This window comes from Molothrus aeneus, chromosome 2 (assembly GCF_037042795.1).
Source record: "Molothrus aeneus isolate 106 chromosome 2, BPBGC_Maene_1.0, whole genome shotgun sequence".
Lineage (NCBI taxonomy): Eukaryota > Metazoa > Chordata > Aves > Passeriformes > Icteridae > Molothrus > Molothrus aeneus.
The window spans coordinates 35712683-35727041 of record NC_089647.1 but is presented as its reverse complement, the minus strand read 5'-3'; the positions used below and the strand labels follow the sequence as shown (position 1 = coordinate 35727041).

Sequence of the window (14359 nt, the reverse complement as noted above, 5' to 3'; positions counted from 1 at the left end):
AAAATGTTTTCCTATTAAAGGAATAAAAAATGCACACCATTTATTGTGCCTACTCCCGTATACATAGACAAAAGGGTTTATGGATTGTTAAATACGTGGATGCTCATCTATCAGCCTTGGCAGACCTGGAATAGTGTCAGGAGAAACACAGGGTGTAGTAAAGGCATTATGAAGTGAAATGCAGATTTCTGAGAATCTTGCTGTTTTCCAGTAGGTATGATTTGACTCAGATTTTTTGTCTCTAACAATACTTGAAATCCTACTTCATGCTTAAAGTAGTAGGAAATACATTACCAAAGAAACCATCCCTGAACACCAAGAAGGTAACACTGGTGATACAAATATATATATGTATGTACACATACATAAAATTGTTTTGGTGCTTTACTACCTTAATTTCAAGATCCTTTGTCTTCAATTACTTAGTTTGAGCATGGTTGTATGGTCCTTTGGGCCCTTATAAAAAATTTCAGCTCTAAGTTCTGCTGTATAGATTCTGTTAACCTCTAATAATGCCTTTTTTTTCCTCTTTTTTTTTGAAATCTGAAAATGTCAGGTACTGCAAAGTGATAGGGTACAAGCTTATAAAATACATGCCTGCCACGTGGTCCTCTGAAAATTGAACAGATGTTCCTTGATGTGTTCTGAACCAACAAGTGGAGCACTTATTAGTGTGACACTGAGAACATCACTGGATGAGAAATTCTAGATAGCTGTAGCTACTAGCATGCCATCTGTGTTTGTGGGTGCAGAACTCTGAACTTGGACAGCAAAATTAGTAGTGCTTAAATGCCAGGATAAAGTTCTTGTTTAACAAGCAAGTTCAAATGTGTCTATCCATATGGATATATAAATATCCTAAATATGTTAAAAAAATATGGAAAACATATTTTCTCTTAATTTGCATCCTCATGTGCATTAGGTTTATGTAATGTAAAACCTATTTTAAAGAACTACATGGAAAATGGAATTCCTTGGGAAAACAATTTCTGTTTTTCAGTAAGTCGTATTCTGCCTTAGTGCACTAAGAAATGGAGAGAAATGTGGATGAATGGGCCGTCACATGTGAATACTGCAGGCTTTGGGATCTTGTAACTACTAGTTACATTCTTTCAAACTATGTTCTGCTGGTAGCTTAGTCACCTTGGCCATAAGTGGGAGAAAGCTTCTGTGAACACAGTCCCCAAGTTTTGCTTTTGTTTTTTTTTGTATTCATCCCACTCTTCTCCTGTTGTTCATACTTTCAGAACAAAGCTAAAGATACTTCAGGTGTTCTATAATGACTCCTCCCATCAGTGGCAAAACAACCACTTTTAAAGCTTACCTGTTTAAAAAGGCAAGCAAACAAATTAAAGAACCCATGAAAACCCCACCAGCTTTGGTCAGGCAAGAAGGTATAGATTGTACAATAACAGCATACTTTCAGTGGCCTGGGATGCTTTTCAAAATAAAAGTATAAACCTTCACATGGCCTTGACTGCCATAAGCCGTCTCTTTAACTGCAGCAATTCTTAGCAGTTTTTTATAACCATATGTCTGCATCTATCCTGAAGCTGCAAGAGCTGTATCACTCACTGAATTTGTGTGTTTTGAGGATTTGCTCACAACAAGCTTCAGCACACCAAGGGTTGTTCCTGGTGTTTCATGCAATGACATCTTGACATGCATAGTGGTAGCAGACACTTTGATGGAATATTGGCTTGGCTGTAACTTTTATTAGTGTGGAGAGAAGGTAAGACCAGCTGTCATGTGCTAAACCAATCGTGATGGATACTTTCCCAAAAGCAAGATTTGTCAAGTAAGCAAAGTGATATTTGATCACAGGCATTCACCTGTCTAATAATATGACACTATATTGCAAACCAGTATGAACAGGAATACTCAGTGTCAAATTCATCCTTTTTTCATGCTCTTGGATGTTGTGCTGTATTTATCAAATTAAGTTGATACAATCTAACTATATTTTTATAAATAAGTGTTTAAGAGCTGTAGTGTGTTTCAGTATGGGTTGTTTATGTGTTACACAAGCATGTTACCTGAGTCAGAGCTTACTGTCCAGGTGCATGTATAATTTCACCTTCACGATCTCTTTATAATACAAAAGATTGCATGGGTATACAAGTTTATGACAGAAATCTTTATCTTTTCCCTCATGTATAAGCCCATTTTCCTATTTAACATATTTCCTATCTAACATTGCATCCCAGGTAAAAAGTGATAGAGGATGAGAGGAAACAGCCTCCAGTTGTGCCGGGGGGATTTAGATTGGCTTTTAGGAAAAACAGTTTTCATGGAAGGGATTGTCAGGCATTAGAACAAGCTGCCCAGGGAAGCAGTGCAGTCACCCTGGAGGTGTTTAAAAAAACATGGGTGTAAGGACATGAGTTAATGGTGAACATGGTGGTGGTGCTACCTTGTGGTTGGTGACCTTAGAGGTTTTTCCAATCTTAACAATTCTATGGTCATGTATCTGTAACAACATTTCTTGGAGGAATTGGAATTTATGTGAAATGTTAATACATTGCTAAGCACAGGGCTGATCAGCTACTTTGACTCTTAGGTGCTAATACAATTTGACAGAAAAATCTTCCATTGGGTGGTATTCTGGATTGTGTAGATTATCAAGTCACCATTTCAGTAGTTTAGGAATTAGTTTTACTAGGAATTCTTTCCTTGGGAAAAAAATATACCTATTCTACAAATGATCCATTTTTGGCTTGCATTCTTTAAACATGGCATGAGTATTGATTAAATACTGTATCTGTTAATGATTGGTCTTTCCCGATTTGCTACTAATTTTTTTTTACTTCTGTTCAGGAAGGAGATCCTTTTTTAAGTAATGAGTTATGTGTCTGGAACACTGTTTAAGGGTGGTAATAATTTTGCCATTATAAGAGTCTTGAATTACAGTTGAAGAGGAGATGACTTTTCGCATGGCTGTTTGATTCTGCACATTCACAAAACTTGCAGGCAGAAATTAATCTTGTGTCTTCATGCTCTAGTTTTTTTCTAAATGTATCCAATAAAATTCTTATTACATGCTGGCTGCATTTGGGGTTTGTGTTTGACTGCTTTTGTTTATGGGTGTGAACTTCCCTGTTAGTTTGCAGCATGGTTGTTGAAGTAAAATGTAAGTGGACATTTTCCACATGTAAGTCTAAATAGGAGGGAAACTGCATCGCCAAGGGGTTTTTCCCACCTGTTGTTCCTTTCTTTGTTTGGTGCTTTCTAAAGCTACAGCCCAGTCAGGATATGAGTTTTGCAGAAATCTGAGAGTGGTTATTGAGATGGGGGCCTGTCTCATTCACAGAAATAGTTCAGGTCCAAGACTTTTGAGCTGTCACAAACTTAACGGAAGTGGAGTAATTCCAGATACAGTGGCTGTTTCTAAAGTTGCTGAGGGTACTGTTGCTTTGATATTTTTTTTTTCTGGTTTCTTAGGAGAAGAAGATTAACTTTCCAAAACTTCTGGCATTCACTCAATGTAGAAAAGGGTTCTCCTCTTGAAGCCTGATATCTTCTGTGGTAATAAATACTTGCGCTTTTCCCAAAGTTTGTGTAGGTGTTTTGACCAGAGGGTAACCAAGGTATTGTCACAGACATTACAAACTAATCCACAGTCAAATGAGTGTTTAACAAAAAATTAAGCATCCTTTTGAATAAAATATTTTTGTTACCTGCTAGAAACAAGTATTTGAAGAATTAGTTCCTTGTTAAATTTTAAAGCTGCATTGCAACAAAATTCATTTAAAGCTACCTAGAGGCAGATCTTTTATGTTACAATGATCTATTAAATATTTTTAGTCCAGAAACCTTGTTCTCTGAAATGTGATTTAAACCTATGATAAATACTGATACTGCAATATTATTACTGAATTCCATGCTTGGGAAAAGACTAACCTGATATACTTCTAGCCTAATGTGTTTAACCTAATTTGTTCCTCCTTAATTGGAAATCAGGTTTGTGTATAACAAGGCGGAGTTGATGCAGTGTGCTTCTATACCCCAAGGGGTTTAATTTAGGGGTTTTTTTAAGGGAATGCCTGGTAATCAGGTTATATCATTATGTACATAACCCAAATTTTAAACATTCTGCTCATAGTGAAAGCAGTTAACATTTTGAGTGTCAACTCATGTTCAAAGCCTACAGTAAAGAGGTAGTTTAAGTTCTTTAACTGCAGCTTTGTGAACTGGAAGCTTGTTGGCTCTACTGTTACCAGAGTTTTACTTTACTGGATAACTTAAGTGGGATGCTTGTGCTTTGCAAGAGCAATTAACAGCTGTAAAGAAGAGAAGGTTGGTACGATGAATGGAGGATATTGAAATGTAGGTGAAAATAAGTTTTAAAGAAAAAGATTGTCACATGTTTGTTGTTGAAAAATAATTCAGAGAAGACGTGCTAAGGATGATGCTAATGAAAACTCCCTACAGCTGAACTTAACAGTGTTTTACACTTTTCTCACATACCTTTGTAAGGGTTCACCTACTTGCTGTGTGAGCACAGTGACATTGGTCAGTGCTTGTTTTGCTCAACAACAAGCTCAACATGTGTATTTATAATTAAACAGCTGTATTGGCTCACATTGCCTGAAGACTTGGGTACGGTTGGGACTTGTACAGTGAAAAGTGCCCAAAAATTCAGTGTGGTTTAGTGGTAATACCCAAATGCTGAGCACATAATTCTTAAGCTAAACCATGTGTAATTTTAGTGAGTTTCTGCTTTTCACAATTGTATTATATAGTGCACATATGTTTTACCTTAAACTGCCCCATAAGGGTACTTCAGTAAGCGTAATAACTATTCAGGAGTGTATTGCAACCTGTGGTGTTGTACATCCTCCCTTTTCCTCCATGCATTGCAGATGTTCTTCATTGAAGTTTGAAGTATAGTTTTGTGCAGACTGAGCAGTAGCTTTTAGAGAGCTGAAAGATTTTGCCAGAGGTTCTCCATATTCTAGTAATTGTGTTTTAGTACAAAACAGTGTAATGCTGCCTGAGAGGCAAGTGCCATGTCCTGCAGTCACACTCTGAATCCTATACAAATATCCTGTCCTCAGGCAGGTTGTTTTTTATCAGACTACAGATAACAAGAATGGTGTTTGCAAAACCAAACTCCTGTCTGGCTGAATTGGGTGAGCAGAGGTGGTTTGAAAATACAGAAAGAAAAGCTGGGTTAATTTAATCCATTTCTCAGGTTTACCAGGACTGGACACTTAAGTGTGCATATGACTATGGATAAATAGCTGTGCTTAATGATTTTTCTTAAAAAAACTTGGGACCCTCCCCCACGTAGTCCCCAGATGCCAATCTCTGCTGACAGTCCAATGAACATGGAATTCCTGTGGCTGGTAGCGTGGCAGAAGCTTCATTCCAGCTCTGCAGGGTTCCAGAACCTGCCAGGCTTGCTTTGTTTGATCTTCTTTTAACCTGCCTGCAGCTGTGTTCTGGCTTGTTTGGCTGTTAAAACTTTTCCCATGTCCAGGTGGCTCTTGTCTTACTTGTTTCTCATTCTGTAGTTGCTTGTTATAGACTTTTTTTTTTTAAATAACTACTAGAACTAAAGCAAGTTTACTGTGTAGAGCAACATACACAGACTCTAGTGCCCTGTTGCAGAGGGATACATGCAGGGGGCCTTGAAAACTGAGGCATGGGATGTGGTGTAGAGGACTACTGATATGGGATGATTGGAGAAGGGGCACTGCTGGATAATGGAGATCCCAGGAAGAGAAATAGCTTATAAATATAACTGCTTTTCTATTGAAAGGTTTGTACTATAATTTCTTTTTTTTTTCTTTAATAATAGAAATTAATCATTCTTCAATCACACAGTTAAGATTTCCAGCATTCCAACAACGACCCTGTCTTTAGTTACAAAGTGTATTTCTTTCTGCTTGTAATAAGATTGGCAGGATGCTTATGTGTGACTCTTCTGCCATGGCAGTGGACAGCACTATCACTGCTGTCAGTACCCACACTCCTGTAAGGGTAGTGCCAGGATAATATGGTGTGTGCTGCAAACTGAAGAGAGCTTTAGTGCAGGCAGGTGCTGTCCAGGCATGCAGGCTCTGGTGGAGAGTATGGAAATATGGCTTAGGAGACAGAGCTGAGAAAACAAAAGCAATGCTTCAGTAGGGGGGTGGTGGTTGCAGAAATATCTGAAGGGATGAGTGACCTCAGATCTAAATCTTTCAGTGCTCATTGTTCACAGCTGGCCATGTTTCCTCTGTCTGGACTCCTGCTTCTTACGGGTTACATAAGGGTGTGTTGTCACAACAGTCACTGTGTCCAGCAACTCTGACTTGGGTTTCCTTCTAAGAGTACAGCCAAGTTTGGAAGTAGTATGGATGGCAGCATCAGGAACATGTCAGCTGCACTGTCAGCAGGCTAGCAAAGCACATCTGGGGAAGGTGCCATGTAAACTTAGCAAGTCTATTCTTATCCGATACCCTGCTGTGAAATGTTTTTCTATTATTACCTCTCCTGTTCTTTCCCTTAATGAAAGGTTGGAATATGTTTGGAGTTTAATTAAACCAGGTCCAGCCCTTCCTGCATGAGGTGCCTAACAAAGCACTCTTACTCCTCCTAGATTCCTTGAGCTCCCCGAGCTGAAGAAGATGTTTAAGGGTCCAGCATCCATCAGGAGAAGCACATCCTTGACCTTAGAGATTCTAACTGGCACAAGTCTCAGTGGTGTAATGGGAGCAATCTTTTACCTTAACAAAGACTGCTTGCTAAATTCAGCTCCTGCTGGTTTCTCCAAGGACACTTTAAATGAGCAGGTGCTGTTCTTTGAGGAACAGAACACTTTGGTTCTGCTCTGAACAGCAGAAGCAAGATTTCTGCATTTCATTTAATTAGTGTTATCTTCTCTGCTCTGCCATAGGGAAGTTCCTGATGTTTACCATCAGTCAGCTTTTTCAGTAGCACTGTTAACTGTACACTGAAATCCTATGAATAAAACTAGGGGAATTTAGAGAGGAAAAAACAGGTCATGCATGTCCAATTTCTGCCGGCTGCAGAGAGGGGGTCCCCAGAGGAGTCTGACAGAGTGTCACCTGGAGATTCCAGCACCTAAGGTTACAGATTTCTTTCCAAAGTCAAGGCAAAGGTATTTCAACCATAAGAGAATCTCAATCATAGGATCAAAGGTTTGCGTTGAAAGGGATCTTTAAAGGCTATCCAATCCAATCCCATTGCCATCTTCAGCTAGATCAGGTTATTCAGAGCTCTGATCCTGAATGTTTCCAGGGATGGGGTGTCTACCATCAATCTGGGCGACTTGTTCTGGTGTTTCCACACCTGCATTGTAAAAATCCTACTTGTATCTAATCTAAATTGACTCTTCTCCAGTTTAAGATTATTACCTCATGTACATACACCTCATGTACCTAATGCAACAGGTCCTGCTAAAAAGTTTGTTTCCAAGCTGAAATAAACTTCCAGGCACTGTCCCTTTGGAACTGATTTTCTAAAGAGGAAATTGACAACCCAGATATCCAAGTGATACTTGATCCATCCAAGTTTAATTTTGCCCGATTGTTTCACAGCTCCAGTCTACTAGGCTGAAGGGTCAGTTTCTCCCCTTCGTAGGATTCACTGATTGTTTCAGCCAGGCTGAGTGAAGCAACTGGGCAACTGGAATTGGGGAAGGACTGTGTTACCCATCTGTACTTTAAAATTATGGGAAAGCAGAGCTACACTTTGCACTGGGGGAGAGCAACAGAGTCCTGTTTGCTTATCTATAAAACTTAAGATTCTACTCATTGAGGAAGGAAAGACAATTGGAGGTCTGAGTAACTGATCCTTAAAATACCAAGAATAAGGGATTTTGTGGAATTTAGTTAGTATAAGCAATTTATAAGTGGTTTGGTTTCCTTATTTTAAGGGTTTGGATATCACTGCCTCAGTAGAACTTTAAAGACAGGAATGGAAATAGATTTAATATATTTTGTGTACTTCTCAGGATGTAGCTGGTCATGATGAATCTCACATTCACACAGTTATCAATTAAGTTGACAAGAGGAACAAAGCAATCAATGCCAGCTGTGCATTCAGCCTGCTGTGAGCTGTAATCTATTCTTACAGCTTCAAACTGCACAGGGAAGCAAGGAGAGATTGTATGCTCTTTGCAGCAGCAAGGTAATAGTACAGAACCTCAAAGGCTAGCTACCACTGAAAGAGTTATGTTTGCTGGTGAAACATTTGTTCACTGGTTTATACATTTCTGTAAATGAAGGAAGAAGAAAGTTTCAACAAATATTTCTTTACAATGTGGAAGCTCCTTGTATGCCTTATACTCTGATGATCCTTCAGCAGCAACCAGTGGCAGATCCAAAGTTGGCTGCTGCTCATGAGGAAGAGGCACTCATGGCTTTTTTCTACCGTCTAGATATCCTAACCCTCCCTTGGGGGCACACTCAGTACTGCCCATTGCAGTTAATGTAGAGTTATGATGGAGCAGAAAGGGCACACGATTCAAAGAAAGGGAAGAAAAAACCCAGTGCAGTTACGTACCAGTCACATCTTTGCAAGATATTCTTAAGCAGTAAGTTCAGCTACAGATGAGATGAAAACTGTGAGTGGCCCCAGTTAGGTAAAAGTAAAGAGAACAACAAAAATGTATCCACTGTTCATAGGATCATAGAATGGTTTAGGTTGGAAGGGACCCTAAAAATCCTCTAGTTCCAGCACCTCTGCCATGGGCAGAGGTGCCTTCCACTAGACCTTGGGTTTCTCAGACCTCCTTCCATCCTGGTCTTGAACACCTCCAGGGATGGGGCGTCCACACCTTCTTTGGGCAACCTGTGTCAGTGCCTCATCACCCTCACAGTAAAGAATTTCTTCTCCTCTAAACCCACCTTCTTCCAGTTTGAAGCCATCCCCCCTTGTCCTATCACTACACTGCCCCTGTAAATAATCCCTCTTCAGCCTTCTTTAGCTACTCAAAGGCTGTAAATAATGTCTTTCCAGAGCCTGCCATTTCCGAGGCTGACCAACCGTAGTCATCTCAGTCTTGTGCTCATGAGAGAGAGATACTCCAGCCCTTTGATCGTCTTCATAGCCTCCTCTGGACTTGCTCCAATAGGCCTACATGGCTGTTATGCTGGGGCCTCAGGGCTGGAAGCAGCACTCCGGGTGGAGCCTTGCCAGAGGAGAGGGAAAGAATCACCTGTTCTCTGCCCCAGCATCAGCTACTCCTGTCTCTTATGTGTGTGCTAGCAAGGTCAGTTTTGCACTCCATTTCCCAAGAGAAGCGGTAAAGCATGGACTGTGGAAGTGTAATTTCCTCCTCATGTGCCTAAGGTTTGATCTGCAAAAAGCAATTGAGCAGTAAAGTATGAGAAAAACATCCACAAGCACGCAGTCCTTCATCTTTCACAGAGGCATATTAGAGGCGATGCCAGTGAAAGCCTCTCGTCTTGGTGGCATATATCCCCCAAAACAACTTCCCACAAGTTATTTCTTGTTCCCATGTTTGAATTCAAGGCATCTGAGATGACAACAGCAACTCTGGCCTGCTTTTCTAATTCTCTCCTTTTTAGAGCCACATCTGTTCTATTCCCCATAAAACTAAGATTTTATTCCTACAACATGGTGCAATTTATGGTAGTGAGAAAAAGTGTAGTATATTTTACATAAGAGATGAAATTGGCTAATGTCAGTTTCCACAAGCTGGAATTTAATTCAGTAAAATCCTAGCAATTTTATTAGTTTTAAAGCATGTAGATGAAAATTACACCTAAAGGGCAAATGAAGCAAGAAATTTTTTTTTTTTTTTCTTTTTATACAAACTAAACAGTTTTGTATAACTGGCGTTCTCAAGCATTTCAGTTCCTCTTTGAATGTAAAATCAGCTCCTACTGGGAAATGTCATTCAGGTCTTACTTGAAGACAGAATTATCTCAAGCTCCATGCTAATAGTAAGTGTCCTCCAGCTCCTTCAGATGAAAAAATATGAAGTAGGTTGCCTGGGAGAAAATAGGAACAAAATGCCATGGGTTCAGAACTAGAGAAGGTGCCAAAAAGAGCAGGGAGAGAGATTTGCACTTTTCCAACGGAAGGAGATGCATAGAGACTTTCAGAGGGATGGATGTGCACTCCACGGAATGCGTGCTTTTTGGATTTCTGCACATAAGCAGCTGTTTTCCTTGATTATCAAGAATGGCCAGTACTGCTTTGGCAACCAGTAGGAGAGTCACTTATTTATTTTTTTCAAGAAAGCAAATAAGTGTAAAGAGCATTCACTGGTTCTGCAGAATAGATTCTTATATGCAGAGATGCCTTTTAATTATAAAAGTATCAGAACAAGAAATACAGGCTGAGTATTATATTTTTTCCATCAAAATGCATGCTGTTGATCACTGCTGTGGACAAAATTTGCAGGTAGCTTGGCAAATAATTGTTTTCATAACTTTACATCCAAAACATTGGGTCCTCAAAGCTGGTAGATCTCTCAGAAAATTCTAATCAGAAACTGATTGTTCCTGCTTCCCCCCCCCTCCCCACTTCTCCCCACACCCAAATTTGCTTCCACCCAGGGTTGTTCATGAAGCTACAGTTCTGTGAGTAGCAGAGATGCAGCAACTCCTAGCTCAGGAGTTCTCTGACACACAGAGCTCTGCTCACCTGCCCTGTGGTTTGGGAGGCTGGAGACTCAGGCAGGGCAGGCAGTCAGGGACACTGGGACACCGCAGCAGCCTGACAGCTCTGTGTGCCATGCTCTGCTGTGGGAGTTTTCAAAGCCTTCATCTTATGCTACTTCCTTCAGTGTGTCTGCTGCTGCCTGCACAGTGAAGGCTGCAATGGAAATCTGCCTCTTCACTTCTTCCCAGGCTTCACGTTGATCAGCTTTGCTTTCAATATCAAACATGGCATCATAGATTCCTGGGAAGGATTCTCCTGCGTATTTGTTGTGGCTGCTTGGAGCAAAGATAACATGTCTGTGGGAAAAGAAGAAAAAGGCAATTATCCTGAGTAAAAGAAACTATTAATGGGGTGTGTGTTCATTGTATGTGTACTATATGAATAAAACTAGTTATAGGTGTGTTGTGAGAAATGGAGTAGAAACCTCAAAAACAGCTAAGTAGCTGCATAATGGTAAGCAGATTACTTACCTGGGAAAGGAATGTAAAAGGAGGGAGAAAAAAATCTGTGGGCAAATTCTTGAGAAAAGCATGAATTATTGAGAAGTGGTCATAATGGATCAGAACTGCACAAAATATCAATCTTATTTTTTGGTATAGTTTTTTTTTCCTAATAATAGCTGTAGATCTGCAATTAAATTTATTTTAACTATGAAGTATCAAAGCACATTTACACCATGTGAAAAAGTCCTTCCAAATGAAAAGAAACATTAAAATTACATTAATAAATGCAAACAAGTAAGAACTAATAAAAAAAAAATACAGCTCCAAATGATACCCAACACCCAACAGAAAATTTCTTGAAAGAAATTACTTCATTCTTCTCAAAGTGTGAATGACAGTTTATCCAAGGAGTATGGAAGTGTGATTCCAGTTCTACCTGCCTGGAAGACTTCTGGCACGGCATGAAAGCCATCCATCAGTGAGTCAGACGTATCCAGTTGTTAGGAAAAGGGGGATACTGAAAGCAAAGTGAGGTACTTACACCCCTGACACTGAAAGCTGGCATCTTGTCAGGTATTCCTAATAAAACCCCTGGGTTTCTAGAAAGGGTGTAGTAGTTAGTGGTTTAACCTTTTGGAGCACCTACAGAAGCAGCCAAAACTGGGACAGATGGGGCTCTCCAGCACAGCTCACAGGCCTTTATCCTGTGCTGAAAGGTCCCTCCCTCTCCAAACTCTCCAAGCTTTCCTTTCTTGGCTTCTCTCTTCAACTGACCCTCATTACATATCTCTTCTCATTTATTCTATCCTCTTTTCACTTTTTTTTTTTCAATACAGTTCATTCATTCTTCACTCAATCCTCACTTTGAAGACAATCACAAGAGCAAGTTGTAACAGCAGTAGTACTGCACATCTACAAGTAAAAGTCAGAGTACAATGCTATTGTAGTTTAACCACAGCTGATAAATAGATCCAAAAGAGACGAATTTGGCTCCACAAGACTGAAGTAGCCAAGTAGTTCTCCTTAAGGATTATAAACAAAGTCCACTACTCGCTGAATTGTACTTAAAGCAAAGTGTTGAACTGTACTTGCTGTGAGACCCATACAGCAATTCAACTGACCAGTCAGCTGCAAAAATAGGGTGCCTTGGACAGCAGGTCAAGAAACTTTCAGCCTCACCTGTAAAACTTCCTTCCTGGCAAGCCCAGAGGATCAGTGAAAGCTCTTTCTACCAACATCAGCTGATCATTCACGATGCGCACTGCAACTGAACTGCAGGAGAGGGAAACAGAGAAACGTCACACAGCAGGGAAACAGAACCTCCCAGTTTCATTTAAAATACTTTTCTTCTCTTTTTTTTTTTTCTTTTTGATAGAAAAAGAAAAAAAGACCAGTGGGGTCTACAGTTTACAGAAAAAGGTGAGGTTTTGCAAATGGAGATTCTGAATCCACGTTTTATTAATGAATTGATATTTCTGTGTTAGAAAACAACATTTCACACTATGCAAAAGAAATATGGGAAACTTTCTGAGAGTGTCAGATACTTGCTTAGTATTAAATGGCACTGGAAAGATAGCACTTAAGAGAATGGAGAAGACCAAGATTTACACAGATGAAGACAGCTAAAGTTTAGTGTTTACTCATAAGCCAAATGTCCATAGTCCTGTTCCAATCTATGCAGTAACATAGTAAGGATGGGATTCAGCTGTCTAAACACAACTGGTACCATATGTGGCCTGCAGTGACTGCACTCAGAGGGCACAGGAGTCCTGCAAGGGGCCTTAGGCTGTCAAGCATCATATGGATATCTCAGATATTCTGAATCATCATCCTCTGTCTTTGAAGTGTGCTGAAAGTAAAAGTTCTCACATTGTTGTCATCATATTGCAAAAGTCCCATACCTTCACAGTGATTTCTCATGGGCAGCTCCTTGCAGCACTGACTCCTTCTTCACAGCACAACCAACAAACTCCAACTCTCCTCACCCAGCTAACCCACTCTTTTGTGGCACTCTTCTTCTTATTGGACACAGCTGTGGCCTATTAAGGGCAGGCCTGTTCCTAATCTTTGGTGATTAGTACAGCTGCAATTCCTCAGGTGTGAGACTACCTTCTGCACTATTCTCTTACATTCTATCCCTCCAAATGGCATCACCTACAATAGTCTAAACAGATCTCAGTCCAAATCTAATTTTCATTGCTACCTGCCTTTCCACATATTACAGTAATTTTAATGACAACCTGATACTAGTAATAAGCTCTACAGCTCATATTATCAATCACAGCAAATATTCCTGTATCTGCTAATTCATCTTAAAAGATACTGCCTGTCTCAGGGCTCAGAGCTTTGTTCTACACTCATCAGAGAGAATCCTTGTGTAGTAGAAAAAATAAAGAACTGCCACTCTGGCTACCTAAGGCAAACCAGGACATAAATATATACATATATAAAATTCTTTTTTTCTGACTTACTCTTTCTTGTCAACTTGTTCAAGTCTCCTGTGAAATTCAGAAGCAGCCTTTGAGAAGTTCACCACAGCAGAAAAAAGAGGATCTAGGAATGGAAGGACTACATGAACAACTTCATAGTATCCACTAAGCCAAATATACCTCTCAGTTGCCCAGAGGGAGAAGAACTACATTTGTCTTGCTGATATAAGAGCATTAATTTTGTCATTTTTACATAATGATTAGTTTTCCTAGTGCAGACTTTAAAGAGCTGCACTACTAGCAAATACCTGTTGCAATAAGAGTAGCAGTAAAGCAGAGTGCTTGGGAAAGCTTTCACAACCATACATCTTCCCTTTGCCTTGCAAGCAAAAAACTGGCTGTCATTGCAAACTGAGAGCTCTGCAGCTTCCTGTTAAACGAATGCACTGCAGTGTTCAGGTATAAAAAGCCTGACTTCCATCAGAAACACCAGCTGTTCCAGAAGGCTGTGAAAGAACAGCAGGATGTTGCTGAGGAGAAAGATGTGCCATTCACAGCACAACAGGAGAGTTTGATACATGCTCTGAGCAGTGTGAGGTGAGGCACAGAAGGCACAGCTGTCGTGCCACACAGGGACAGACACAGCAGGTTTCAGCAGCCAAGTCCTGTGCTTGCTGCACGCTGGAATTGCAGCACAGGAGGTGCCTGTGCCACATTCCCCCATGCTGTCCCCCAGCACTGCCACTCAGACCCCAGGGGATTGCCTGACTGTGTGCAGGCAGGTGGGCAGGAATGGCTGCTGCTTTTTCCTGCCCAGTACATCCAAGACATGTGGAATAACTT

General features: G+C 40.3%; 1 protein-coding gene across 2 annotated transcripts in view; it reads right to left on the bottom strand.

The window, feature by feature from the left end:
- Positions 1-9762: 9762 nt before the first annotated feature.
- The window catches only part of NAALAD2 (N-acetylated alpha-linked acidic dipeptidase 2), a 30404-nt gene continuing 25807 nt past the window's right edge, over positions 9763-14359 (bottom strand). Inside the window, exons 17-20 of one of the 2 annotated variants that reach the window (XR_010785498.1) lie at positions 13559-13640; positions 12267-12359; positions 10627-10940; positions 9763-9968 (exon numbers count right to left, since the gene is read on the bottom strand). Coding sequence is in view for 1 of the 2 variants with exons in the window: in XM_066570417.1 (XP_066426514.1) it covers positions 10751-10940; positions 12267-12359; positions 13559-13640 (365 nt within the window). In the remaining variant the exon portion in view is untranslated. Of the gene's footprint in view, positions 9969-10187; positions 10941-12266; positions 12360-13558; positions 13641-14359 lie in introns of those variants that run through there. The other variant, XM_066570417.1, reaches the window with a different exon arrangement.